Raw genomic sequence first — 27002 nt, 5'->3', positions numbered from 1 at the left:
GCCCACGCGGCCGCGGCGCCCGAGCCACGCGCCAGGCCCGGGCCTGCGGATCCCCAACGCGGGGACGGATGGGGGAGGAGGAGGAGGAGGAGGAGGAGGAGGAGGAAGAGGAGGAGGCCCATTTCCCGGGCCACCGGCTCACCCTCGATGGAGATGACGTGCTCCCGGATCTGGCTCTGCAGCCCCAGGTCCTCGATGCGCTCGATGAGGTCGTAGATGGCGTAGATGTTGGGGTGCACCGACTCGAAGCGCTGGATCTCGGCGCGGATGGCCGCCGAGTTGGACAGGGCGAACTGCGGGGGGGCCCCCGCCGACAGCTGCGGCGACGGGCCCCCGGGACCCGCGCCCACCACCCCCCCGCCGGACCCGCCGGACCCCGACCCCGCCAGGCTCTGCTGCTGCTGCTGCTGCTGCTGTTGCTGCTGCTGCTGTTGCTGTTGTTGTTGCTGTTGCTGTTGCTGCTGCTGCTGCGGGCTCTGCCCGCCGCCCGCCTGGAAGTTCATGGCGCGGGGAGGGAGGGCGGGAGGGCGGGCGGCGCGGGGCCCAGCCTCGACCCCCGACCCCCGGGCCCTGCTGCTCCCGCCGGACGCCGCCGCGGAGCCGACAACAACGGGGCCGGGAGCGCGCGCGCGCGCCCCCCCCGCCACGGACCGCCCCCGCCGCGGGCTCGCTCTCTCTCGCGCGCGCGCGCCACCAGCCCCCGCCCCCGCCGCCCCGCGCGGCCTTAGCCTCCTCCTTCTCAGCCCCGAAGCGCGAGCGCACGCAGCTCGAGCCGTCCCCTTCCACCCCGAGCCCCCTCCTCAGTCCCCTCAGTCCAAGCCCCCTCCTCAGCCTGAGCCCCCTCCTCAGCCCCCTCAGCCCCAGACCCTTCCTCAGCCTTCTCAGTCCGAGCCCCCTCAGCCTCAACACCCGGCACAAGCCCCCTCAGCCCGAGCCCCCTCCTCAGGCCCCTCAGCCCAAGCCCCCTCCTCAGTCCCCTCAGCCCGAGGCCCCCTCCTCAGCCCGATCCCCCTCAGCCCGAGCCCCATCCTCAGCCCGAACCCCCTCCTCAGCCCCATCAGCCCAAGCCCCCTCCTCAGCCTTCTCAGCCCAAGCCCCCTCCTCAGCCCCCTCAGCCCGAGCCCCCTCCTCAGGCCCCTCAGGCCGAGCCCCCTCCTCAGGCCCCTCAGCCCAAGCCCCCTCCTCAGTCCCCTCAGGCCGAGCCCCCTCCTCAGCCATCTCAGCCCGAGGCCCCCTCCTCAGCCCGAGCTCCTTCAGTCCCCTCAGCCCGAGCCCCCTCAGTCCCCTCAGCCCGAGCCCCCTCCTCAGCCCCCTCAGCCCGAGCCCCCTCCTCAGCCCCATCAGCCCAAGCCCCCCTCCTCAGCCCCATCAGCCCAAGCCCCCCTCCTCAGCCCCATCAGCCCAAGCCCCCCTCCTCAGCCCCATCAGCCCAAGCCCCCTCCTCAGCCTTCTCAGCCCAAGCCCCTCAGCCCGAGCCCCCTCCTCAGTCCCCTCAGCCCGAGCCCCCTCCTCAGTCCCCTCAGCCCGAGCCCCCTCCTCAGCCCTCTTAGCCCGAGCCCCCTCCTCAGCCCCAGCCCCCTCCTCAGCCTTCTCAACCCTAGCCCCCTCAGCTGGACCCCCTCAGCCCAAGCCCCCTCCTCAGCCTTCTCAGCCCAAGCCCCTCAGCCCGAGCCCTCTCCTCAGTCCCCTCAGCCCGAGCCCCCTCCTCAGTCCCCTCAGCCCGAGCCCCCTCCTCAGCCCTCTTAGCCCGAGCCCCCTCCTCAGCCCCAGCCCCCTCCTCAGCCTTCTCAACCCTAGCCCCCTCAGCTGGACCCCCTCAGCCCGAGCCCCCTCCTCAGTCCCCTCAGCCCGAGCCCCCTCCTCAACCCTCTCAGCCCGAGCCCCCTCCTCGGCCCGAGCCCCCTCAGTCCGAGCCCCCTCCTCAGCCCCATCAGCCCAAGCCCCCTCAGCCCGAGCCCCCTCTTCAGTCCCCTCAGCCCGAGCCCCCTCCTCAGCCTTCTCAGTCCCAGCCCCCTCCTCAGCCCTCTTAGCCAGAGCCCCGTCCTCAGCCCGAGCCCCATCCTCAGCCTTCCCAACCCTAGCCCCCTCAGTTGGACCCCCTCAGCCCGAGCCCCCTCCTCAGCCCTCATTCATTCATTCAATCGTATTTATTGAGCACTTACTGTGTGCACTGTACTAAGCCCTCTTAGCCCGAGCCCCCTCCTTCAGCTCCCTCAGCCCGAGCCCCCTCCTCAGGCTTCTCAACCCAAGCCCCCTCAGTCCCTTCAGCCTCAGCCCCGGGCACAAGCACACGCAGCCCGAGCCCCCTCCTCAGCCCGGGCCCCCTCAGCCTTCTCAACCCAAGCCCCCTCGGTCCCCTGGGCCCAGGTCCCCTTCTTAGCCCAAGCCCCCTCCTCAGCTCCCTCAACCGAACCCCCTCCTCAGCCCGAGACCCCTCCTCAGCCCCCTCAGCCTGTCATCATCATCATCAATCGTATTTATTGAGCGCTTACTGTGCGCAGAGCACTGTACTAAGTGCCTGGGAAGTACAAGTTGGCAACATATTGAGACAGTCCCTACCCAACAGTGGGCTCACAGTCTAAAAGGGGGAGACAGAGAACAAAACCAAACACACTAACAAAATAAAATGAATAGTCCCCTGTGGGGCTCGCACTCTCAACCCCCATTTTACAGATAGGTCACTGAGGCACAGAGAAGTTAGGTGATTTGGCCAAAGGTCACCCAGCAGGTAAGTGGCAGAGCCGGGATTAGAACTCAGGTCCTCTGACTCCCAAGCCGCCGGGCTCATTCCACTAGGCCGCACTGCTTCCGACGAGCTCACTGTGAGCGGAGCACTGGGCTAAGCCTCCAGGGTGGACACGGGAAAGTCCGATCAGGCTTCGTCCCTGTCCCCCGCGGGGCTCACAATCTAACCGTCATTTTACAGATGAGGAAACTGAGGCCCAGGGAAGTCGAGTTGCTTGCCCAAGCTCCCGCAGCAGGCCAGTGGGTCCAGCGAAAGTACGGTCTGGGTGGGGAGACTTTTTTTTTTCTTTTTTTTGGTATTTGTTAAGCGCCTACTACGTGTCAGGCACCGTTCTAAGCACTGAGAGACTTAAACGTGGGATGGGGAGGGTGGAGAAAGAATGGCCTTCCCCCCGAGCCCTCCCAGCTCTCCTGGAATTCGGGATATGGGGACCCTGGGGCAGGGACCTCATCACCCACACCACTGATTGATTAAGGCTCTACCATGTGTCAGGCAGTGGGGAAAAGGCAATAAAGATGATCGGATAGTGTCCCTGAGGGAGCGCATGATCTAAAAATGAAGGGAAACAGCCCATGGAACCAATCAATCAATCAATCAATCGTATTTATTGAGCGCTTACTATGTGCAGAGCACTGTACTAAGCGCTTGGGAAGTACAAATTGGCAACACATAGAGACAGTCCCTACCCAACAGTGGGCTCACAGTCTAAAAGGGGGAGACAGAGAACAGAACCAAACATACCAACAAAATAAAATAAATAGGATAGAAATGTACACGTAAAATAAATAAATAAGTAACAGATGGGAAATGTACACAGATCACATCCGTAATCCAGAGGAAGAACTCGCAAACGGGTCGGTTCAAACGGTAAACGGCCCCTCCAGGTCCAACCATCTGTCCAGGCCTCAAAGGTTTACATTTCCCCTTAAACTCCAAACGGATCAACCAGGTCGTTATTTCCTGTAACTTTTTTTTTTTAATTAAATGGTATTTGTGAAGCACTTACTACGTGCCAGGCACTGTACTAAGTGCTGGGGTAGATACAAAGAAACCAGATTGGACGTAGTCCTCATCCCACGCGAGGCTCACAGTCTTCACCCCCCGTTTTTCGGATGAGGGAACCGAGGCCCAGAAAAGTGAAGTGACTTGGCCCAGGTCACACACGGGCAGACAAGTGGCTCGGCTGGGATTAGAAGCAGCGTGGAGAAGCGGTGTGGCCTAGTTGATAGAGCTGGGGCCCGGGAGTCCAAAGGACCTGGGTTCTAATTCTGCCTTCGCCACTTACTTGTCCGCTGTGTGACGTTGGGCAAGACACTTCACTTCTCTGGGCCTCAGTGGCCACATCTGTAAGATGGGGATGAAGACTGTGAGCCCCAAGTGGGAGAGGGACTGTTTCCAACCCGATTTGCTTGTAGTTACCCGAGCAGTCAGTACAGTGCTTGGCACATAGTAAACGCTTAACAAGTGCCACAATAATAATAATTATTATTAGAACTCAGGTCCTTCTGGCTCCCAGCCTTGGGCACTAGGCTATACTCGTTCACACTGCTTGGCACACACGCTCCTCTCCTTATGAAAGGGGAGGGGAGATCCCAGCCTACACTGCTAGTCCAAGCCCTGGGTTCTAGACTCTTTCTTTTTCCTGACAGGCTCTTCCTTTTTGTCCCTCAACCTCTACCTCAAACTCTTTCTCCTCTACCTCAACCTCTACTTCAACTCCCACCTCTTTCTCCCCTTCTAATCTCTGAGCTCGCTGTGGGTAGGGAATGCATCTGTGTGTTGTTGCATTTATTGTACTCTCCCAAGTGCAGAGTACAGTGCTTTGCGCACAGTAAGCGATCAATAAATACGACTGACTGAACCTCAGCTTCGGTGAGGAAAGAGCACAGGCCCGAGAGTCAGAAGATACGGGTTCTAATCTTGACTCCTACACCTGCCAGCGGGTGACCTAGGCCAAGTCATTTAATTTCTCTGTGCCTCAGTTTCCTCCTCTGAAAATGGAATTAAATACCTGTTCTCCCTCCCCCTTAGGCTACAAGCCCCATCTTACCTCCTTCCCTTCCCCACAGCACCTGTATATATGTATATATGTTTGTACATATTTTTTACTCTATTTATTTATTTATTTATTTTATTTGTACATATCTATTCTATTTATTTTATTTTGTTAGTATGTTTGGTTTTGTTCTCTGTCTCCCCCTTTTAGACTGTGAGCCCACTGTTGGGTAGGGACTGTCTCTATATGTTGCCAATTTGTACTTCCCAAGCGCTTAGTACAGTGCTCTGCACATAATAAGCGCTCAATAAATACGATTGATGATGATGATGATGAGGGACTTGGACTGTGTCTGATCTGATCAAACTGTACCTACCCCAGGGCTCAGCACAGGGTTTGATTTAACAAATACAACTATTATTATGATAACCATAATAATAATAATTATTATACATACCCAGTAAATGCTGTATGGGCTCTGAGAGGGTTAACTGATGAACAGGACCTTTTTTAAAAAATAGTATTTGTTAAGTGCTTATTACATGTCAAGTACTATTCTAAGCGCTGGGTTGGCTACAAGTTTATCAGGTTGGACACAATCCCTGTCCCACATGGGGTTCGCAGTCTAATTTGGAGGGAGGAGGATATAATCCCCATTTTATAGATGAGGGAACTGAGGCACAGAGAAGTTAAGTGACTTGCCCAAGGCCACACAGCAAGCAACTGGCGGAGCAGGGATTAGAACCCATTTCCTCTGTTCCCCTGTTCTATTAGGCCATGCTGCGTCTCTTGGTGTTCCACAAACGCAGAAGATCAAGAAGCAGTAGGAGGAGGAATAGTACTAATAGTACTAGGTGCAATTCATTCATTCATTCAATCGTATGTATTGAGCGCTTACTGTGTGCAAAGCACTGTACTAAGTGCTTGGAAAGTACAATACACCAATAAAGACAATTCGTACTTAACACTTAGAAAGAGGAGATGTGTTCCTTGACCACAACGAACTGACACCCCAAAGAGAGAGGCAGACATAAAAATATTTAGTTGGATTAAAATAAATAATTGAATATACAGTTGAATGAATGCATCGATGGTATTTAGCATGCATTTACTGTGTGCAGCGCAGTGTACTAAGCACTTGGAAAAGTACAATACAACAGACGGTAGACGTGACCCCTGTCCCTAAGCAACTTACAACTTTGAGGGGAAAACAGGTATTAGAATAAACTACAGATACGGGAAATGGCGGAGTGTAACGATATGTACTCATTCATTCATTCAATTGTGTGTATCGAGCGCTTACTGTGTGAAGAGCACTGTACCAAGTGCTTGGAAAGTACAATTCAGCAACAAATAGAGACAAACGTACATAAGTGCCATGGGGCTGAAAGTGGGGTGAATATCAAGGGCTTATACAGTTTGGGGGGTTGGAGAGTCAATGGAGAATGTTAGATGGAGGAAGAAATAAAATATTTTGATACCATTTCCCTGGTTCGCCAAGAGATCTCCCCACGGTGTGTCTGTTTACTGGAACTTTCATTCATTCATTCAATAGTATTTATTGAGTGCTTACTCTGTGCAGAGCACTGTATTAAGCGCTTGGAAAGTTTCCTTCTCCCAGCCCTCTTGATCCCACTCCTTTTACTGTCTACAGTCACTCTGGCTTCAGGAACTTCCTATAACCTCTCCCCACCACAGGCTCTGATCCTTCCTGTCATCATCATCATCATTGCCATTTATTGAGTACTTACTGTGTGCAAAACACTGTACTAAGAGCTTGGGAGAACAGTACAACAGAGTTGGTAGACAAGTTGTATCTACCCCAGTGCTTAGAGCAGTGCTTGGTCCATAGTAAGGCCTTAACAAGTACCACAATTATTGTTATTATTATTACTAATAAAGTTCCCTGCCCACAACAAGCTTGGGCTGCGTGACCTTAGACAAGTCGCTTCACTTCTCTGTGCCTCAGTTCCCTCATCTTTAGACAGGGGATTAAAACTGTGAGCACCATGTGGGACATGGATTGTATCCAACCTGATCTTCCCCTTCTAGACTGTTCTCCCCCTTCTAGACTGCGAGCCCGTTGTTGGGTAGGGACCGTCTCTATATGTTGCCAACTTGTACTTCCCAAGCGCTTAGTACAGTGCTCTGCACACAGTAAGTGCTCAATAAATACGATTGAATGAATAAATAAATACGATTGAATGAATGAATGAATGATTAGCTTCTATCTACCCCATGGTTTATAATAATATTATGCACTTACTATGTGTCAAGCACTGCACTAAGCGCTGAGTTTGGTGTCTGGCACACAGAAGGACGTGGGTTCTTATCCCGGCTCTGCCACTTGTCTGCTGTGTGACCTTGGGCAATTCAGTTCACTTCTCTGTGCCTTAGTTACCCCATCTGTAAAATGGGGATTAAAACTATGTGCCCCACATGGGACAACGTGATTACCTTGTATCCACCCCAGCGCTTAGAAAAGTACTTGGCACCTAGTAAGCAGAGAAGGAGCGTGGCTCAGTGGAAAGAGCAAGGGCTTTGGAGTCAGAGGTCGTGGGTTCAAATCCCGGCTCTGCCACTTGTCAGCTGTGTGACTTTGGGCAAGTCACTTCACTTCTCTGGGCCTCAGTTCCCTCATCTGTAAAATGGGGATTAAGACTGTGAGCCCCCTGTGGGACAACCTGATCACCTTGTAACCTCCCCAGCGCTTAGAACAGTGCTTGGCACATAGTAAGCACTTAACAAATACCAACATTATTATTATTAGTAGTAGTAGTAAGCGCTTAACAAATACATGATTATAATTATTATTATTGTTAGAAAGTGCTTAATAAATACCATTAAAAAAACAAGCCCACATTCAGAGTGGAAGAAGAGACCTTCAATCTCAGCTGTGTGACTTTGGGCAAGTCACTTAACTTCTCTGTGCCTCAGTTCCCTCATCTGTAAAATAGGGATTAAGACAGTGGGGCAACCTGATCACCTTGTATCCCCCACCCCCCCCCAGCGCTAAGAACAGTGCTTGGCATATAGTAAGCGCTTAACAAATGCCATCATAGAGAAGCAGCGTGGCTCAGTGGAAAAGAGCATGGGCTTTGGAGTCAGAGGTCGTGGGTTCAAATCCCGGCTCCGCCACTTGTCAGCTGTGTGACTTTGGGCAAGTCACTTCACTTCTCTGGGCCTCAGTTACCTCATCTGTAAAATGGGGATTAAGACTGTGAGACCCATGTGGGACAACCTGGTCACCTTGTAACCTCCCCAGCGCTTAGAACAGTGCTTTGCACATAGTAAGTGCTTAATAAATGCCATCATCATTATTATTATTATTATCATCATCTCGCATCTCCCTATCTTCCCACACCCTCCCCGGCCGGGGCGGGGCGTGCGCCCCGAACTCCGCTTCCCACAATGCTCTACGAGGGAACCAGTAGCGCCTACAAGTCCCAGCAGGCCGCGCGCGCCCCCAGAACTCCGCTTCCCACAATGCTCCACGAAGGGCAAGTGGCGCCTACAAGTCCCGGCAGGCCGCGCGCGGCATCCCCCCAAAAAACTCCACTTCCCACAATGCTCTGCGAGGGACGTGGGGGCCTACAAGTCCCGGCAGGCAGCGCGGCCCGCACCCGGAAGGGCTGAAAGGTCCGCTGACATGGAGCCCGCTGAGTGGGTCGGTGAGTACCCCAATCAATCAATCAATCAATCGTATTTATTGAGCGCTTACTGTGTGCCGAGCACTGTACTGAGCGCTTGGGAAGTACAAGATGGCAACATATAGAGACAGTCCCTACCCAAAAGTGGGTCCCGGATCATGCTGCTTAGAGAAGCAGTGTGGCTCAGTGGCCAGAGCCCGGGCTTTGGAGTGAGAGGTCATGGGTTCAAATCCCGCCTCCGCCACTTGTCAGCTGGGTGACTTTGGGCCAGTCACTTCACTTTTCTGGGCCTCAGTTCTCTCATCTGTAAAATGGGGGTGAAGACTGTGAACCCCACGTGGGACAACTTCATCACCTTGTAGCCTCCACAGTGCTTCGCACATAGAGAAGCAGCGTGGCTCAGGGGAAAGAGCCTGGGCTTTGGAGTCAGAGGTCATGGGTTCAAATCCTGGCTCCGCCCGTTGCCAGCTGTGTGGCTTTGGGCCAGTCACTTCACTTCTCTGGGCCCCAGTTCCCTCATCTGTAAAATGGGGATGAAGACTGTGAGCCCCACGTGGGACAACCTGATCACCTCGTAGCCTCCCTCAGTTCCCTCATCTGTAAAATGGGGATGAAGACTGTGAGCCCCACGTGGGACAACCTGATCACCTCGTAGCCTCCCCAGCGCTTAGAACAGTGCTTCGCACCTAGAGAAGCAGCGTGGCTCAGTGGGAAAGAGCCCGGGCTTTGGAGTCGGAGTTCATGGGTTCAAATCCCGGCTCCGCTCATTGCTAGCTGTGTGACTTCGGGCCAGTCACTTCACTTCTCTGGGCCTCAGTTCTCTCATCTGTAAAATGGGGATGAAGACTGTGAGCCCCCTGTGGGACAACCTGATCACCTTGTAGCCTCCCCAGCGCTTAGAACACTGCTTTGCACATAGAGAAGCAGCGTGGCCCAGTGGAAAGAGCCTGGGCTTTGGAGTCAGAGGTCATGGGTTCAAATCCTGGCTCCGCCCATTGCCAGCTGTGTGACTTTGGGCCAGTCACTTCACTTCTCTGGGCCTCAGTTCCCTCATCTGTAAAATGGGGATGAAGACTGAGCCCCACGTGGGACAACCTCATCACCTTGTAGCCTCCCCAGCGCTTAGAACAGTGCTTCGCACCTAGAGAAGCAGCGTGGCTCAGTGGAAAGAGCCCGGGCCCTGGAGTCAGAGGTCAGGGGTTCAAATCCCGGCTCTGCCAATTGCCAGCTGTGTGACTTTGGGCCAGTCACTTCACTTCTCTGGGCCTCAGTTCCCTCATCTGTAAAATGAGGATTAAGACTGTGAACCCCCACGGGACAGCCTGATCAACTTGTAACCTCCCCAGCGCCTAGAACAGTGCTTTGCCCATAATAAGCACTTAATAAATGCTATCATTATTATTATTAGTAGTAAGCGCTTAATAGATGCCATTATTATTATTACCTCCCCCTATCCCGAGATCTGGAACTGGGGGGTGGGATTCGGGGCTGGTAATTAGGTGCCGGGAACTGGGGGCTCCCACTTGGTACCAATCAATCGATTGATTGATACCAGTCAATCAGTGGTATTTGTTGAGCGCTTACTAGTCAGTCATTCATTCAGTCGTATTTATTGAGCGCTTACTGTGTCCAGAGCTCTGTACTGAGTGCTCGGTAAAGTACAGTACAACAATAAGCAGTGACATTAACAACGCGGACTTGGGAGTTAGAGGTTCATTCATTCACTCAATCGTATTTAATGAGCGCCTACTGTGTGCAGAGCACCGTACTAAGCGCTTGGGAAGTACAAATCGGCAACATATAGAGACGGTCCCTACCTAACAACGGGCTCACAGTCTTGAAGGGGGAGGCGGACAACAAAACAAGTAGACAGGTGTCAGGTTGTGAGTTCGAATCCCGGCTCTGGCACTTGTCAGCTGTGTGACTTTGGGTAAGTCACTTCACTTCTCTGTGCCTCAGTTCCCTCATCTGTAAAATGGGGATTAAGACTGTGAGCCACACCTGGGACAACCTGATCACCTTGTATCTCCCCCAGCGCGTAGAATATTGCTTGGCACATAGTAAGCGCTTAACAGATGCCATTATTATTCCCTGCCCACAGCGAGCTTACAGCCCAGGTGGGGAGGCAGACATCAATACAAATAAATAAAGTTACAGCTGTGGACATAAATGATGTGGGGCTCAGAGGGCGGAAAAGCAAAGGGATAAGTAAAATGAAAGCTATGGACATGAGCCCGTTGTTGGGTAGGGATTGTCTCTATTGCTGAATTGTACTTTCCAAGCGCTTAGTACAGTGCTCTGCACTCAATAAATATGAATTAATGAAAGTGGTGTGGGGCTGGGAGGTCGGGAGAGCAAAGAGAGCAATCAGGGCGACGCAGAAGGGAGTGGGAGATGAGAAAAAGTGGGGACCAAGTGCAGGACACTGTACTAAGCGTTTGGGAGAGTACAGTGCAACAGAATTAGCCCCCACTTCTCCTGCCCATTACGAGCTTACAGTCTGTAACTTCCAAAATCCCTGCCCTCCTCCTCCCTTTCACAGTGAGCTCCGGGGGGGACGGCAACTCATCTGATTGTCTTGTATCTATCCACTCGCTGTGGACAGGGAGTTGGTTGTGCCTACCAGCTCTGTTATATTGTACCCTCCCGAGCGCTTAGTACAGTGCTGTTCACCCCGTAAGCGCTCAACCAATACAACTGATTGATCCTACTCCAGGGCGTAGTACGGTGATTGTCAAATCACCGTCGATAGTATTGATTGAACGCTTACTGTGTGCAGAGCACCGTACGAAGTGCTTTTTAGAGGACAACGGGGTTGGCAGAGTTGCCTGCTCCACAGTGACCTTACAGTCATAAGTAATTTACAATATATAATTAATGGGTCAGTCCGTAAAAGCTGTCACGTCATCACCGGTGGTTCATATCAAGCGCTTACCGTGAGCAGAGCATCGTGCTCAGCGCGTAATTATAATTCAGCATGGTTACTCCCCCCTCTTCAAAGCCTTATTGCAAGCCCATCTCCTCCAAGAAGCCTTCCCTGACTAGGCCCCCCTTTCCTCTTCTCCCACTCCCTTCTGCGTCGTCTGACTTGCTCCCTTTATTCGCCGCTCCACAGCCCTTGTCTACAAATCTGTCATTTTACTTCTTTATATTTATGTCTGTCTTCCCCTCTAGACTGTAAGCTTGTTGTAGGTGGGGGATGTTTCTGTTCTACTGTTATATTGTACCCTCCCAAGCGCTTAGTGCAGTGCTCTAGGCGCAGTAAGTGTGCAATAAAAATGATCATTCATTCATTCAATCGTATTTATTGAGCGCTTACTGTGTGCAGAGCACTGTACTAAGCGCTTGGGAAGTCCAAGTTGGCAACACATAGAGACGGTCCCTACCCAACAGTGGGCTCGCAGTCTAGAAAGGGGAGACAGAGAACAAAACCAAACATATTAACAAAATAAAATAAATAGAATAAATATGTACAAATAAAATAGAGTAATAAATACGATCGACTGGCTTAGTACAGTGCCCATTCATTCATTCAGTCATATTTATTGAGCACTTAGTGTGTGTAAAGCACTGTACTAAGCGCTTGGGAGAAGGCAATGTAAGAATAAACAGACACATTCCCTGCCCACACTAAGCAGTTAAAATATATGATTGACTGACTGACTGCCATAGTAAAATGCTCTGCGCACAGTAAGTGCTCAAAAAATACAGTTGCACATAGTAAGCACTCAAAAAATGCCACTGCCTGACTGACTGGCTTAGTACAATGCTCTGCTCACAGTAAGCGCTCAAAAAATACCACTGCCTGAGTGACTGGCTTAGTACAACGCTTGACTCAAGTAAGCGCTCAAAAAATACCACTGTCTGACTGGCTTAGTACAATGCTGTGCTCACAGTAAGCGCTCAAAAAATACTACTGCCCTACTGACTGGCTTAGTACAACGCTCTGCTCACAGAGGCACTCAAAAGGTACCACTGCCTGACTGACTGGCTTAGTACAACGCTCTGCTCACAGTAGGCGCTCCAAAAATACCACTGACTGACTGGCTTAGTACAACGCTTTGCTCACAGTAAGTGCTCAAAAAATACCACTGCCTGACTGGCTTAGTACAACGCTCTGCTCACAGTAGGCGCTCAAAAAGTACCACTGACTGGCTTAGCACAACGCTCTGCTCACAGTAAGCGCTCAAAAAAATACCACTGTCTGACTGACTGGCTTAGTACAATGCTCCGCTCACAGTAAGCGCTCAAAAAAATACCACTGTCTGACTGACTGGCTTAGTACAATGCTCCGCTCACAGTAAGCACTCAAAAAATACCACTGCCTGACTGACTGGCTTAGTACAACACTCTGCTCACAGTAAGCGTTCAAAAAATACCACTGCCTGACTGACTGGCTTAGTACAACGCTCCGCTCACAGTAAGTGCTCAAAAAATACCACTGACTGACTGGCTTAGTACAACACTCGGCTCACAGTAAGCGCTCCAAAAATACCACTGCCTGACTGACTGGCTTAGTACAACGCTCTGCTCACAGTAAGTGCTCAAAAAATACCACTGCCTGACTGGCTTAGTACAACGCTCTGCTCATAGTAAGCGCTCAAAAAATACCACTGTCTGACCGGCTTAGTACAATGCTCTGCTCACAGTAAGCGCTCAAAAAAATACCACTGCCTGACTGACTGGCTTAGTACAACGCTCTGCTCACAGTAAGTGCTCCAAAAATACCACTGCCTGACTGATTGGCTTAATACAATGCTCTGCTTACAGTAAGCGCTCAAAAAATACCACTGACTGACTGGCTTAGTACAACGCTCTGCTCACAGTAAGCGCTCAAAAAATACCACTGACTGACTGGCTGGCTTAGTACAATGCTCTGCTCACAGTAAGCGCTCAAAAAATACCACTGTCTGACTGACTGGCTCAGTACAATGCTCTGCTCACAGTAAGAGCTAAAAAAATACCACTGCCTGACTGGCTTAGTACAACGCTCTGCTCACAGTAAGCGCTCAAAAAATACCACTGCCTGACTGGCTTAGTACAACGCTCTGCTCACAGTAGGCGCTCAAAAAGTACCACTGACTGGCTTAGCACAACGCTCTGCTCACAGTAAGCGCTCAAAAAAATACCACTGTCTGACTGACTGGCTTAGTACAATGCTCCGCTCACAGTAAGCGCTCAAAAAATACCACTGCCTGACTGACTGGCTTAGTACAACACTCTGCTCACAGTAAGCGTTCAAAAAATACCACTGCCTGACTGACTGGCTTAGTACAACGCTCCGCTCACAGTAAGTGCTCAAAAAATACCACTGACTGACTGGCTTAGTACAACACTCGGCTCACAGTAAGCGCTCCAAAAATACCACTGCCTGACTGACTGGCTTAGTACAACGCTCTGCTCACAGTAAGTGCTCAAAAAATACCACTGCCTGACTGGCTTAGTACAACACTCTGCTCATAGTAAGCGCTCAAAAAATACCACTGTCTGACCGGCTTAGTACAATGCTCTGCTCACAGTAAGCGCTCAAAAAAATACCACTGCCTGACTGACTGGCTTAGTACAACGCTCTGCTCACAGTAAGTGCTCCAAAAATACCACTGCCTGACTGATTGGCTTAATACAATGCTCTGCTTACAGTAAGCGCTCAAAAAATACCACTGACTGACTGGCTTAGTACAACGCTCTGCTCACAGTAAGCGCTCAAAAAATACCACTGACTGACTGGCTGGCTTAGTACAATGCTCTGCTCACAGTAAGCGCTCAAAAAATACCACTGCCTGATTGACTGGCTTAGTACAACGCTCTGCTCACAGTAAGCGCTCCAAAGATACCACTGCCTGGCTGACTGGCGTAATACAACACTCTGCTCACAGTAAGTGCTCCAAAAATACCACTGCCTGACTGACTGGCTTAGTACAACGCTCTGCTCACAGTAAGCGCTCAAAAAATACCACTGCCTGACTGACTGGCTTAGTACAACGCTCTGCTCACAGTAAGCACTCCAAAAATACCACTGCCTGACTGACTGGCTTAGTACAATGCTCTGCTCACAGTAGGCGCTCACAAAATACCACTGCCTGACTGGCTTAGTACAACGCTTAGCTCACAGTAAGTGCTCAAAAGAATACCACTGTCTGACTGACTGGCTTAGTATCAATCAATCAATCATATTTATTGAGCACTTACTGTGTGCAGAGCACTGTACTAAGTGCTTGGGAAGTACAAGTTGGCAACATATAGAGACAGTCCCTACCCAACAGTGGGCTCACAGTCTAAAAGGGGGAGACAGAGAACAAAACCAAACATAGTAACAAAATAAAATAAATAGAATAGATATGTACAAGTAAAATAAATAGAGTAATAAATATGTACAAACATATATACATATATAGAGGTGCTGTGGGGAAGGGAAGGAGGTAAGATGAGGGGGATGGAGAGTACAACGCTCTGCTCACAGTAAGTGCTCAAAAAATACCACTGCCTGACTGACTTAGTACAATGCTCTGCTCACAGTAAGTGCTCAAAAAATACCACTGCCTGCCTGACTGGCTTAGTACAACACTCCGCTCACAGTAAGTGCTCAAAAAATACCACTGCCTGCGCTCCGCTCACAGTAAGCGCTCAGAAAATACCACTGCCTGACTGACCGGCTTAGGACAAAGTTCTGCCCACAGTAAGCGCTCCAAAACTACCATCGACTGACTGAATGGGCAACCCCGGCATAGTAAGCGCCTAACAGACGCTCCAATTATTTATTCCTAATTTATTAGGAATTCCTGATAAATTCCTAATTCCTAATTCCTATTTACGGTGTCTCTCCGTATCCTGCAGCTCGGTAGCCAGGCCCGGGCGGGTGCCATGGCCCTGATCGAGGGCGTGGGGGACGAGGTGACGGTCCTCTTCGGGCTGCTCCTCAGCCTCCTGGTGCTGGGACTTGCCTGGATCTCCACGCACACCAGCGAGCGAGGCGACCCGCCCCTCCGGGACCCCGGGACCTCAGTTTCCCCCCGGCCCGAGGCGGCGGAGGCCCCAAACAGCGGCGGGGAGGCCCCTCCGGGAGGCGAAGACGTCCCCCTGCGGCGACGGGGTCCCGGGGCCCGGGCGGAGCCCGTCCCCGTCCCCGCGGAGCCCCCCGCCCAAAGCGCCCGGCCGGGGCCCCTGGTCCTGAGGCTGAAGTTCCTCAACGACTCGGAGCGGGTGGCCAGGGCTTGGCCCCACGACACTGTCGGCTCCTTGAAAAGGTGAGGGGGGGTCGCGGGCCGGGAGGAGGCAGAACCGGCTAAGAGGCAGTGTGGCCTAGCGGGTAGTACCGGGGCCTGTAAATCACCGGGACCTGTCTGCTGGGGGACCTCGGGCAAGACGCTTCGCTTCTCTGGGTCTCGGTTCCCTCAGCTCTTAAATGGGGACGATGACCTGGGCCTCGTGTGGGACATATTGACATATTCTATTTAGTACCTATTTACTATTCTATTTTATTAATGATGTGTATAGAGCTGTAATTCTATTTATTCTGATGGTATCGACACCCGTCTACTTGTTTTGTTGTCTGTCTCCCCCTTCTAGACTGGGAGCCCCTTGTTGGGTAGGGACCGTCTCTACATGTTGCCGACTTTTACTTCCCAAGAGCTTAGTCCAGTGCTCTGCACACAGTAAGCGCTCCATAAATACGATTGAATGAATGAATGAATGACAGGGACTGTGTCCAACCCGATTAACCCAGCGCTTAGAATCAATCAATCGTATTTATTGAGCGCTTACTGTGTGCGGAGCACTGGACTAAGCGCTTGGGAAGTCCAAGTTGGCAACATTTAGAGACAGTCCCTACCCAACAGTGGGCTCACAGTCTAAAAGGGGGAGACAGAGAACAAAACCAAACATACTAACAAAATAAAATAAGTAGAATAGATATGTACAAGTTAAATAAATAAATAGAGTAATAAATATGTACAAACAAATATACATAGATACAGGTGCTGTGGGGAAGGGAAGGAAGTCAGATGGGAGGATGGAGAGGGGGAGAGGAAAGAAGAGGCTCAGTCTGGGAAGGCCTCCTGGAGGAGGTGAGCTCTCAGTAGGAGGTGAGCTCTCAGATGGTATTGACAACTGTCTACTTGTTTTGTTGTCTGTCTCCCCCTTCTAGACTGGGAGCCCGTTGGCGGGTAGGGACCGTCTCTATCTGTTGCCAACTTGTACTTCAAATACGATTGATTGATTCCCAAGCGCTTAGTCCAGTGCTCTGCACACAGTAAGCGCTCAATAAATACGATTGAATGAATGAATGAATGACATGGACTGTGTCCAACCCGATTAACCAGCGCTTAGTACAGTGATCTGCACATAGTAAGCGCTCAATAAATACGATCGATGATGATGATGAACCCAGCGCTTAGAATCAATCAATCAATCAATCAATCAGTCGTATTTATTGAGCACTTACTGTGTGCGGAGCACTGGACTAAGCGCTTGGGAAGTCCAAGTTGGCAACATTTAGAGACAGTCCCTACCCAACAGTGGGCTCACAGTCTTAAAGGGGGAGACAGAGAACAAAACCAAACATACTAACAAAATAAAATAAATAGAATAGATATGTACAAGTAAAGTAAATAAATAAGTAGAGTAATAAATATGTACAAACATATATACATATATACAGGTGCTGTGGGGAAGGGAAGGAGGTAAGATGGGGGGATGGAGAGGGGGACGAGGGGGAGAGGAAGGAAGGGGCTCAGTGTGGGAAGGCCTCCTGGAGGAGGTGAGCTCTCAGCAGGGCCTTGAAGGGAGGAAGAGAGCGAGCTTGGCGGGTGGGCAGAGGGATTGGGGGCATTCCAGGCCCGGGGGAGGACGTGGGCCGGGGGTCGATGGCGGGACAGGCGAGAACGAGGCCTAACGGTGAGGAGATTAGCGGCGGAGGAGCGGAGGGTGCGGGCTGGGCTGGAGAAGGACAGAAGGGAGGTGAGGGAGGAGGGGGCCAGGGGATGAACAGCCTGGAAGCCCAGGGTGAGGAGTTTCTGCCTGATGCGCAGATTGATTGGTAGCCACTGGAGATTTTTGAGGAGGGGCGTGATATGCCCAGAGCGTTTCTGGACAAAGATAATCCGGGACTCCCCAGCCCCAGCTCTTTCCACTGAGCCCCGCTGCTTCCGCGTCGGGGTGAGAAGCCCCCCGAGGGAGGGGGCGCGGAGGGCGGCCCCGGGGGCCCGGTACCGGGGCTGGCTGAGGCCCGCTCTCTCACCCAGGGCCCTCTCTCCTCAGGACGCAGTTTCCCGGCCAGGAGCAGCAGGTGCGCCTGATCTACCAGGGCCAGCTGCTGGGCGACGATGCCCAGACGCTGGGCGCCCTCCACCTTCCCCCCAACTGCGTCCTGCACTGCCACGTGCGGGCCGGCCCCCCGCGGGGGCCCTGGCCGCCGGGGCCGGAGCCGGGCCCGTCGGGGCTGGGGATCGGCAGCCTGCTGGTGCCCCTGCTGCTGCTCATGCTGACGCTGCTGTGGTACTGCCAGATCCAGTACCGGCCCTGGTTCCGGCCGACCGCCACGCTGGGCCTGGCCGGCCTGACCGTGCTGGCCGGCTTCCTGGCCTTCGCCATGTCCCGCCGCTAGTGCCTGCCCGCCGGGCCCACGGCGGCGGCGGCCCCCCCCGAGGGGCCCGGCTCCGGCTGCTGCCTCCCCCGGCCCGCCCCCCGAGCCTGCCTCCGGCCCCCGGGACCCCCCGGCCCCCGGCTGGCTCCCGGGGCCGTCGACGCCCTCCCCCCGTTGGCGGCGGCGGCGGCGGCGCCGGGGACCCTCGGGCCCGCCGGCTGCTGCCCCTGCCTCAGGGCCCGGCCCTCGCCGCCGGATTCCTCGGACCCCCGTTAAGGCCCGGTCCCGTCCCCCCCACCGCGGGCCACCTCCGCCCGGTGCTCCCCGTGGCCCAGGACCGACGGGGGCCGGGGAGAGAAGGGCTAGCGCGGGGGCGGAGGGCTGTGGGCAACCACCGTTGGGGACGACGCGTCCGTTCGGATTAAAAACTGTGAAGCTCCCGCTGGCTGGTGCCTCCGTGTGTGGGAACCGCAGGGAGGGACGGGGGCCCGGCGCCCCGGGGCCCAGTGGATGGAACCGAACCTGCGCCGGAGAGGCGGAAGGACCCGGGTTCTGACCTCGGCTCCGCCGCTTGCCTGCTCCTCGACGTAGGACCGGCCGCTTCTCCGTGCCTCAGTTACCTCATCCGCAAAATGGGAATTAAGACTGTGGGCCCCGTGTGGGACGGGGACTGTCTCCAACTGGATTTGCTTGTATCAACCCCAGTGCTTAGTACAGCACCAGGCACACAGTGAGCGCTTAACAAATACCGCAATTACGTGGAAAGAGCCCGGGCTTTGGAGTCAGAGGTCACGGGTTCGAATCCCGGCTCCGCCACTTGTCAGCTGTGTGACTTTGGGCAAATCACCTCACTTCTCCGGGCCTCAATTCCCTCATCTGTAAAAAGGGGATGAAGCCTGTGAGCCCCCCATGGGACAACCTGATGACCTTGTAGCCCCCCAGCGCTTAGAACAGTGCTTTGCACATAGTAAGCGCTTAATAAATGATATTAAAAAGAAAAAAAAAAGACTGTGAGCTCCGTGTGGGACGGGGACTGTCTCCAACTGGATTTGCTTGTATCAACCCCAGTGCTTAGCACAGTGCCGGGCACATAGTAAGCGCTTAACAAACACCACAATTACGTGGCTCAGTGGAAAGAGCACGGGCTTTGGAGTCAGAGGTCAGGGGTTCGAATCCCGGCTCCGCCACTTGTCAGCTGTGTGACTTTGGGCAAGTCACTTCACTTCTCTGGGCCTCAGTTCCCTCCTCTGTCAAATGGGGATTAAGACTGTGAGCCCCCCGTGGGACAACCTGATCACCTTGTAACCTCCCCAGCGCTTAGAACAGTGCTTTGCACATAGTAAGCGCTTAATAAATGCCATCATTATTATTATTACTGTTACTCTGGAACCCCCACCCACACCCCTTCTGTTTTGAGCCCCGCAAGATGGAACTCTCTGGGATGGCGGAGTAGGAAGTGGAGCCTTACCCTGGGATCTGGAAGAATCAGCAGGATGTAGTGGGAAGAACCCAAGGCTGAGAGTCAGTCCATCAATCAATCGTATTTATTGAGCATTTACTGGGTGCAGAGCACTGTACTGAGCACTTTGGAGAGTACAAAATAATTCACATTCCCCGCCCACAACGAGAGGACCCGAGCTCCATTCCCTGCTCCGTTACTCATGTGCTGTGTTTCTGTCAAGCACTTACTATGTGCCAGGTACTGTACTAAGCGCTGGGATAGATACAAGCTAATCAGTTTGGAGGCGGTCCCTGTCCCACATGGGGCCCACAGTCTCAATCCCTTTTTTTTTTAACAGATGAAGTAAAAATAATAATGCTTATATTTGTTAAGCGCTTCTTATGTGCCAAGCACTGTTCTAAGCGCTGGGGTAGATAAAAGGTAATCAGTTTTTCCCACATGGGGCTCACAGTCTTCATCCCCATTTTACAGATGAGGTAACTGAGGCTCAGAGAAGTGAAATAATAATAATAATGATAGTAATGGTGGTATTTGTTAAGCACTTACTATGTGCCAGGCACAGTTCTAAGCGCTGGGGTAGATACAACGTCTCACGTGGGGCTTACAGTCTTAATCCCCATTTTAATGATGATGGAACTGAGGCACAGTGACTTGCCCAAGGTCACCCAGCAGACAGGTGGTGGAGCCGGCAGTAGAAGTGGGGCCCTTTCCACCAGGCCACACTGCTTCTCATGCTGCTGCGTGACCTTGGGCACGTCGGTTCACTTCTCTGGGCCTCAGTTCCATCATCTGGAAAACGGGGATGAAGACCGCGAGCCCCGTATGGGACAGGGATGGTGTGTGCCTTGATAACCTGGTATCTCCCTCAGCGCTTAGTACAGTGCCGTGTGCACCTAGTGAGCGCTTCCCAAGCGCTTAGTCCAGTGCTCTGCACACAGTAAGCGCTCTATAAATACGATTGAATAAATGAATGGATGGCAGATGGGCCTGTTATGTGGTCTGTCTCCCCCTTCTAGACTGTGAGCCCGTTGCTGGGTAGGGATTATCTCTATCGGTGGCCGACTTGTGCTTCCCAAGCGCTTACAACAGTGCTCTGCACGCAGTAAGCGCTCCATACATACGATTGACTGACTGACTGAATGGGGGGGGGGGGGGGGGGAGCCCGGCCCCGCCCCCCGGTGACCCCGCCGTGACCCCGCCGGGCGCAGGGGCCGACGGGAAGCGGCCTGGGCCCGAGCAACAGTGGCGGGGGCGGCGGCCCGGGGGCTGCTGGGAAGATGGCGGACCCCGCCGGCCCCAAACGGTGAGGCCCTCGGAGGGGGGGGGGGGGGTGTCCCCCAGCCCCCCCCGGGGGAGAGCCCGGGGGAGCCGGGGGAGCGGTGGGACGAAGGCGGACGACGGGGGAGGAGGGCCGGGCCGGGCCGGGCTCAGGGGGGAGGGAGGGGGCGGGGCGGGAGGGCGAGGGGGCGGGAGGACGGGGCGTGTGGGGCCATCTGAGAAAGGGGCGGGGGCAGGGGAGGTGGGGTGGGACCAGAGTAGAGAAGGGGCGGGGCCGGAAGAGGGAAGGGGCGGGGCCAGGGGAGGTGGGTGGGGCCAGAGTAGGGAAGGGGCGGGGCCAGGAGAGGGGTGGGGCCAGAAGAGAGAAGGGGGCGGGCCGGAGGGGAGAAGGGGCGGGGCCAGAGGAGAAGGAGGTGGGAGAGCGAGGGGCGGGGCCAAAAGAGAGGGGGCGGGGCCAGAGGAGAGGGAGGCGGGAGAGCGAGGGGCGGGGTCAGATGAGCAGAGGGCGGGGCCGGTGGATAAGGGTAAGGGGCCAGAGGAGAGGGAGGTGGGAGAGCGAGGGGCGGGGCCGGTGGATGAGGGCGGGGCCAGAGGAGAGAAGGGGCGGGGCCAGAGGAGAGGGAGGTGGGTGAGCGAGGGGCGGGGTCAGATGAGGGGCGGGGCCAGAGGAGAGGGAGGTGGAGAGAGTGGGGCGGGGCCAAATGAGAAGAGGGCGGGGCCAGAATGGAGGGGCGGGGCCGGCGGGTAAGGGGGCGGGGCCAGAGGAGAGGGAGGTGGGAGAGCGAGGGGCGGGGCCAGAGGAGAAGAGGGTGGGGCCAGAGAAGAGGGGCGGGGCCAGAGGGGAGGGAGGCGGGAGAGCGAGGGCGGGGCCAGAGGAGAGAAGGGGCGGGGCCAGAGGAGATAAGGGGCGGGGCCAGAGGAGAGGGAGGCGGGAGAGCGAGGGGCGGGGCCAGAGGAGAATGGGGCGGGGCCGGGAGAGGGAGGGGGCGGGAGGAGGAGGAGGAGGAGGAGGAGGTGAGAAGGGAGGGGAGGGGGTATGTGTGGGCGCCCGGGGCGGGGGGGGGGAGGATAATGGGGGACTCCTCTCCCCCCGGGGGGGGGGCGGGGTGGGGTGTCCCAGCCCCACAAAGTACTCACCGTCTTCCTTCTCAGGCTCCCTGGCAGCAGCGGCGGCGGCGGCGGCAGCGGCCTCCTCCTCCTCCTCCTCCTCTTCCCGGGTGCCCAGTGCCATGCTCCGCGCCCTGCTCCGCGCCCGCCACGCCCCAGCCGGACTCCCCGTCCCGCTGCCCCCGGGGGCCCGGCCCTGCCACGGGGCGGCCGGTGAGCGCGGGGAGGCCGGTGAGCACAGGGCGGCCGGTGAGCGCGGGGCGGCCGGCTCGGACTGGACCCCGCGGAGGCTGCCGGAGCGGGCCGGGGGGCCCGGGGAGCCGCCGTGTCGGCCGGGCCAGAGCCCCGCCGAGGCGGGCGCGTGGCATCACCCCGTGGTCCCTCGGCAGCTCGGCCGGCCACCCGTGGCGGAGCGGCGGCCCATGCGGGACCTGAGCCGGCTCGTCGCCCGCCGCCACCGCCGCCGCCCCTCCTTCGACACCTCCGCCGTCCGCGCCTGCCTGCCCGTCGACGCCTCTCTAGGTGAGGAAGGGGACGCGGGTCCCGGGATCCTCTCCTTCGGTCGTATTTACTGAGCGCTTACCAGGTGCAGGACGCCGGCCGGAGCACTGGGGAGAGTCCGGTAGAACAATAAAGAGACACCTTCCCTGCCCACGGCGAGCTTACGGTCTAGAGGAACGGGAACGGAATAGATAATAATAACAATGACGGTATTTAAGCACTTACTATGTGCAAAGCACTGTTCTAAGCACTGGGGGGGGGGGATACAAGGTGATCAGGTTGTCCCGCAGGGGGCTCACAGTCTTCATCCCCATTTTACAGATGAGGGAACTGAGGCCCAGAGAAGTGAAGTGACTGGCCCAAAGGCACACAGCTGACAATTGGCGGAGCCGGGATTTGAACCCATGACTTCTGACTCCAAAGCCCAGGCTCTTTCCGCTGAGCCACGCTGCTTCCCTAGATGCGTTCAGGCATTTTAGACTGTGAGCCCACTATTGGGTAGGGACTGTCTCTATATGTTGCCAACTTGTACTTCCCAAGCGCTTAGTACAGTGCTCTGCACACAGTAAGCGCTCAATAAATACAATTGATGATGATGATGAATTAGGGCGAAGCGGCTAACGGAGTCAGAGCGAGAAGCAGAGCGGCCTAGCGGATCGTGCCTGAGCCTGGGAGTGAGAAGGACCCCCCCGGCTCAGCTCCATTTTCTAATCCCGGCTCCGCCGCTTGTCTGCTGGGGAACCTCGGGCTAGTCGTTTCACTTCTCTGAGCCTCAGTTACCACATCTGTAAAATGGGGATTAAGACCGTGAGCTGCACAGGAGACGGGGACTGTGTCCAACACGATTACTTTGGCTGTAACCCAGAGCTCAGAACAGCGCCTTGCACATAGTAAGCACTTAAGAAATACCATAAAAAGAAGTCAATCTTACTTATTGAGTACTTATTCTGAGCAGAGTACTGTACTGAGCGCCTGGGAGAGTACAATAGAGCAATGTAACCTATTGCCACCAAACTAACGTGGCCACCGGGTGGAGGACCCCCCGTCTTTCCATCATCGGTTGTATTTATTGAGCTCCTCTTACTGAACAAACCGAATGGGAGAGTACAAGACCCCCCTCTTTCCGTCATCAGTAGTATTTACTGAGCTCATACCGAATGGGAGAGTACAAGACAGAGTCGGCAGACACATTCCCTGCCCACAGTGAGCTTCCAGTCTGGTGGGGAAGACGGATGTTAATATAATTGGCACTGTATAATTTAAAGGCACGTTCGTGGTGCCGTGGGGTGAATATCAAATGCCCACAGGTCACAGATCCAAGGGCATGGGTGGCGCAGAAGGGAGAGGGCTCAATCGGGGAATGCCTCTTGGAGATGTGACCTTAGCAAGGCTTTGAAGGTGAAGAGAGTGGGGGTCTGGCATCCAGGGAGGGGGAGGGAGTTCCGGATTAGGGGGCAGGCGTGGAAAAGGAGTCGGCGGCCAGCCAAGACGAGATCGGGGCACGGCGAGTGAACTGGCGCTACAGGAGCGGAGTCGGCGGGCCGGGCCGGAGGAGGAGAGCAGCGGGGTGAGGTAGGACGGGGTGAGCTGATGGAGGGCTTTAAAGCCGACGGTGAGGAGTTTCTGCTGTGTAGGCGGATGGGCGACCGCTTAGCGCAGTGCTTTGCACACAGTAAGCGCTCAATAAATATGAATGATGGATGAACCACAGGAGGGTCTTGAGGAGGGGAGAGACGGGGACTGAACGTTTTCTTTTCCTGTCCCCCGTCCTCCCCCGGCCGGCAGGTTTCCCTGAGGACAGAGCCCCGGTCCAGGCGCTGGAGCAGGAGCCTGGACGCCGGATCTCCCGGGAGCAGCCCGCGCCCGGGACGCAGGGGCCGGCGGCGCTCCCAGCCGGGCACCGGGGCCTGGAGGCTGCCCTCAGTTGGCGCCGCTTCCTGCGGTACCCCCCGCAGCAGCTGCTGCGCAGCATCGCAGGTGCCCGGGCCCCACCTGGGAGGGGGACGGGATGGGCCGACCTGCCCCGGGGAGGATGGGGGAAGGGTGGGGGAAAAAATCTCTTTTTGGGTCTGGGAGAGCCAACTACCCCGGGCCTGGGAGACGGAGGACCTGGCTTCCAAATCCCGACTCTGCCACTCAGCAGTAATAATGAAAATTGTGGTATTTGTTGGCGCTTACTATGTGCCAGGCACTGTCCTAAGTGCTGGGGTGGATACAAGCAAATCAGGTTAGACCCAGCCCCTCTTCCCCCCACACGGGGCTCCCAGCCTTAATCCTCATTTCCCAGATGCGGTAACCGAGACCCAGAGAAGTGAAGCGACTTACCCAGGGCCACACGGTAGACAAGTGACGGAGCCGGGATTAGAACCCATGACCTTCTAACTCCCAGACCCGTGCCCTATCCGCTATACCATGCTGCTTCTCACTTGCCTGCAGGGTGACTTCACTTCTCTGGGCCTCAGTGACCTCCTCTGTATGGAGGCGATTGAGACTGTGAGTCCCCTGTGGGGCGGGGCCGGCGTCCAACCCGATTAGCTTCCATCTCAGCACTTAGTACAGCGCCTGGCACCCGCTGAGCATCGAACAGATACCATTAACAACAACAGGGAAGAACAACTAGGGTGCATGGGGGTGCAACGGAGTCCCGTCTGCAATGGGGTGACAAGGTTGCCTCCGCAGAGGTGGGCCCGGAAGGACTGACCCCCCACGGCATGGTGCTACTTGCCCAACACCTGGCCCGGCACCGGCTCCGGGAGCCCCGCCTCCTCGATGCCATCGCCCACTTCCTCGTGGCCCAGGCGGCCCAGCTGGACGGCAAGGTCAGTCCGCCCCCGGAACCGCCGTCTCCCGGGATCCCCCTCCTTCCCGAGTGCCCGGCACCCCCTTCCTTCCCGCAGGTGGTTCAGAAGCTGCTGCTGCCCTTCGGGCGGCTGAATTACCTGCCTCGGCACGAGCTGTTCGTGCCCTGCCTGGAACGGCTCCTGGCCCGGGAGGCGGGCGCCGCCCCCCTCGCCACCGTCAACATCTTGATGTCGCTGTGCCAGCTGCGCTGCCTGCCCCTGCCCACCCTGCACCTCGTCTTCTCCCCGACCTTCATCCGCAATGTCATCGGTAAAAGGCGGGGTTGGGATGGGGAGGGCGGGCGCCGGGGCCCGCTGGCCCGGGGCCGGAGTCGGTCCGTGCCCAGCCTCCCCCCTCCCGCCAGGCAGCCCCCACGCCCTCATCATGCACCGCTACCTCTCCCTGCTGGACACGGCCGTGCAGCTGGAGCTCCCCGGGTACCAAGGCCCCCGCCTGCCCCCCCGGCACCGCGTGCCCATCTTCCCCCAGCCCCTCACCGCTGACCACGCCCGCTGCAAATACAGGTGCCGTGGGAGGGGGCGGCCCCCCCCCGGGGGAGGGTCATCAAGGCAGGGCGTCCCCGTGCCTCCCACCGGGTCGGGCGCCGTCCGCGTCCCACGGCCTTAATGCCCATTTTACAGATGAGGTGACCGAGGCACGAAGTGAGGGGTCTCGGCCGAGGTCCCACGGCGGAGGCGGGAGATGAGAACCGGCCTTCCGCTTCCCAGGCCCGTGCTCTTTCCCCTAGGCCTCACTGCTCTAGGCTGGAAGCCCGTTGCGGGCAGGGAGCGGGCCTACCGACTTAGTACAGTGCTCTGCACATAGTAAGCGCTCAATAAATACGATTGATGATGACTCGGGGGGTACCGTACTCCCTCCGGCCCTCAGTACGGCGCTCGGCCCACGGGAAGCGCTCGATAAATACCACTGCTTGATTGACTCCCATCCCTGTCTCCCCAGTCACAAGTGGTGGGTGGCGGAAGGCCTGCGGCAGCTCCTGGGTAAAGACAATTACCGCCAGGATCTGGTTGTGCCTCCAGGGTACTGTACAGGTGAGGATTCGGGGGGGCGGGGGCGGCTCAAGGGGGTGAAGGGACCACTGAGTAGGAGGAATCCGGGGCCCTGGGGGTCAAAGGGTTAGCGACGCCTTGGCTTTCCTCCCAGATTTCCTCCTGTGCGTGAGCAGGGCCGGGACCGTCCTCCGCGCCACCGGCCGGGACCTCACGCTGCCCTACCCCCCCCCCCCCCCCCCCCAAGACCAAGGAATCCGTCCTCAGGTGAGGGACCGGGACGGGGGAGGGAGAACGGGGTGGGGTGTGTGTGCTCGTGGCCCCGTCCGTGCTCACACGGGCCCTCACTCCATAGGGTAGCGCTGACGGTGCAGGAACGCTGGCACTTCTGTCGCGACGGGACCGTGCTGCTCGGCTCCCGGGCCCTGCGTGAGCGACACCTGCAGCTGCTGGGATATCAGCTTGTACCCGTGAGTCCGCTCCCCGCTCCTCACGCCGTGGCTCGGCCCCCTTCCAGCAGCCCCCCGGGCCCCTGACACCTTCACTCTGTCCCCACAGCTGCCCTACCCGGAGCTGGAGGCCGTGCGGGGCCTCCCCCAGCTGAAACGCTACCTGAGCCGAAAGCTGCACGCCGCCGTGGGCCTGCGCCAGGGGCCGGCGGGGGGCTGAGGACCCTCCACGCCCCCCGCTCTGGGGCTGTTTGCACTTTGGTTCTGATAAAAGCCACTTTCCGTCCCCCTCGCCTGTGTGGTCTGTCCCCCCCCTAACACACACACACACACGCGTGCATAGAGAGACACAGGCGCGGGGGGCTGAAGAACTTTACTGCCG

The 27002-nt window shown here is 56.0% G+C and overlaps 3 protein-coding genes across 5 annotated transcripts in view; 2 read left to right on the top strand and 1 right to left on the bottom strand.

The window, feature by feature from the left end:
- Window positions 1-517, bottom strand: part of AGAP3 (ArfGAP with GTPase domain, ankyrin repeat and PH domain 3) — a 65716-nt gene extending 65199 nt beyond the window's left edge. For all 3 annotated transcript variants that reach the window (XM_038755602.1, XM_038755604.1, XM_038755605.1), the window contains exon 1: window positions 143-517. In XM_038755602.1, the coding sequence (XP_038611530.1) occupies window positions 143-503 (361 nt within the window). In that variant the 5' untranslated portion in view covers window positions 504-517. The remainder of the gene's footprint in view (window positions 1-142) is intronic.
- A 7835-nt stretch (window positions 518-8352) lies between these two features.
- Window positions 8353-18078, top strand: TMUB1 (transmembrane and ubiquitin like domain containing 1). The gene is made up of 3 exons (XM_038755891.1): window positions 8353-8413; window positions 15227-15636; window positions 17648-18078. Exons 2-3 carry the CDS (start codon window positions 15254-15256, stop codon window positions 17991-17993), a joined length of 729 nt encoding a protein of 242 aa, XP_038611819.1. The 5' UTR covers window positions 8353-8413; window positions 15227-15253; the 3' UTR covers window positions 17994-18078.
- Window positions 18079-18482: 404 nt separating this feature from the next.
- On the top strand, window positions 18483-26909 carry FASTK (Fas activated serine/threonine kinase). Its single transcript, XM_038755475.1, has 11 exons — window positions 18483-18559; window positions 20643-20737; window positions 21865-22341; window positions 24106-24297; window positions 25000-25139; window positions 25218-25431; window positions 25526-25685; window positions 26122-26213; window positions 26348-26438; window positions 26527-26641; window positions 26730-26909. Exons 1-11 carry the CDS (start codon window positions 18483-18485, stop codon window positions 26838-26840), a joined length of 1764 nt encoding a protein of 587 aa, XP_038611403.1. The 3' UTR covers window positions 26841-26909.
- Window positions 26910-27002: the final 93 nt, after the last annotated feature.

The sequence above is a fragment of the Tachyglossus aculeatus genome, chromosome 13 (genome assembly GCF_015852505.1).
Source record: "Tachyglossus aculeatus isolate mTacAcu1 chromosome 13, mTacAcu1.pri, whole genome shotgun sequence".
NCBI lineage: Eukaryota > Metazoa > Chordata > Mammalia > Monotremata > Tachyglossidae > Tachyglossus > Tachyglossus aculeatus.
Note: the sequence above shows the minus strand (reverse complement) of the source record. Positions and strands in the feature narration are given on the sequence as shown.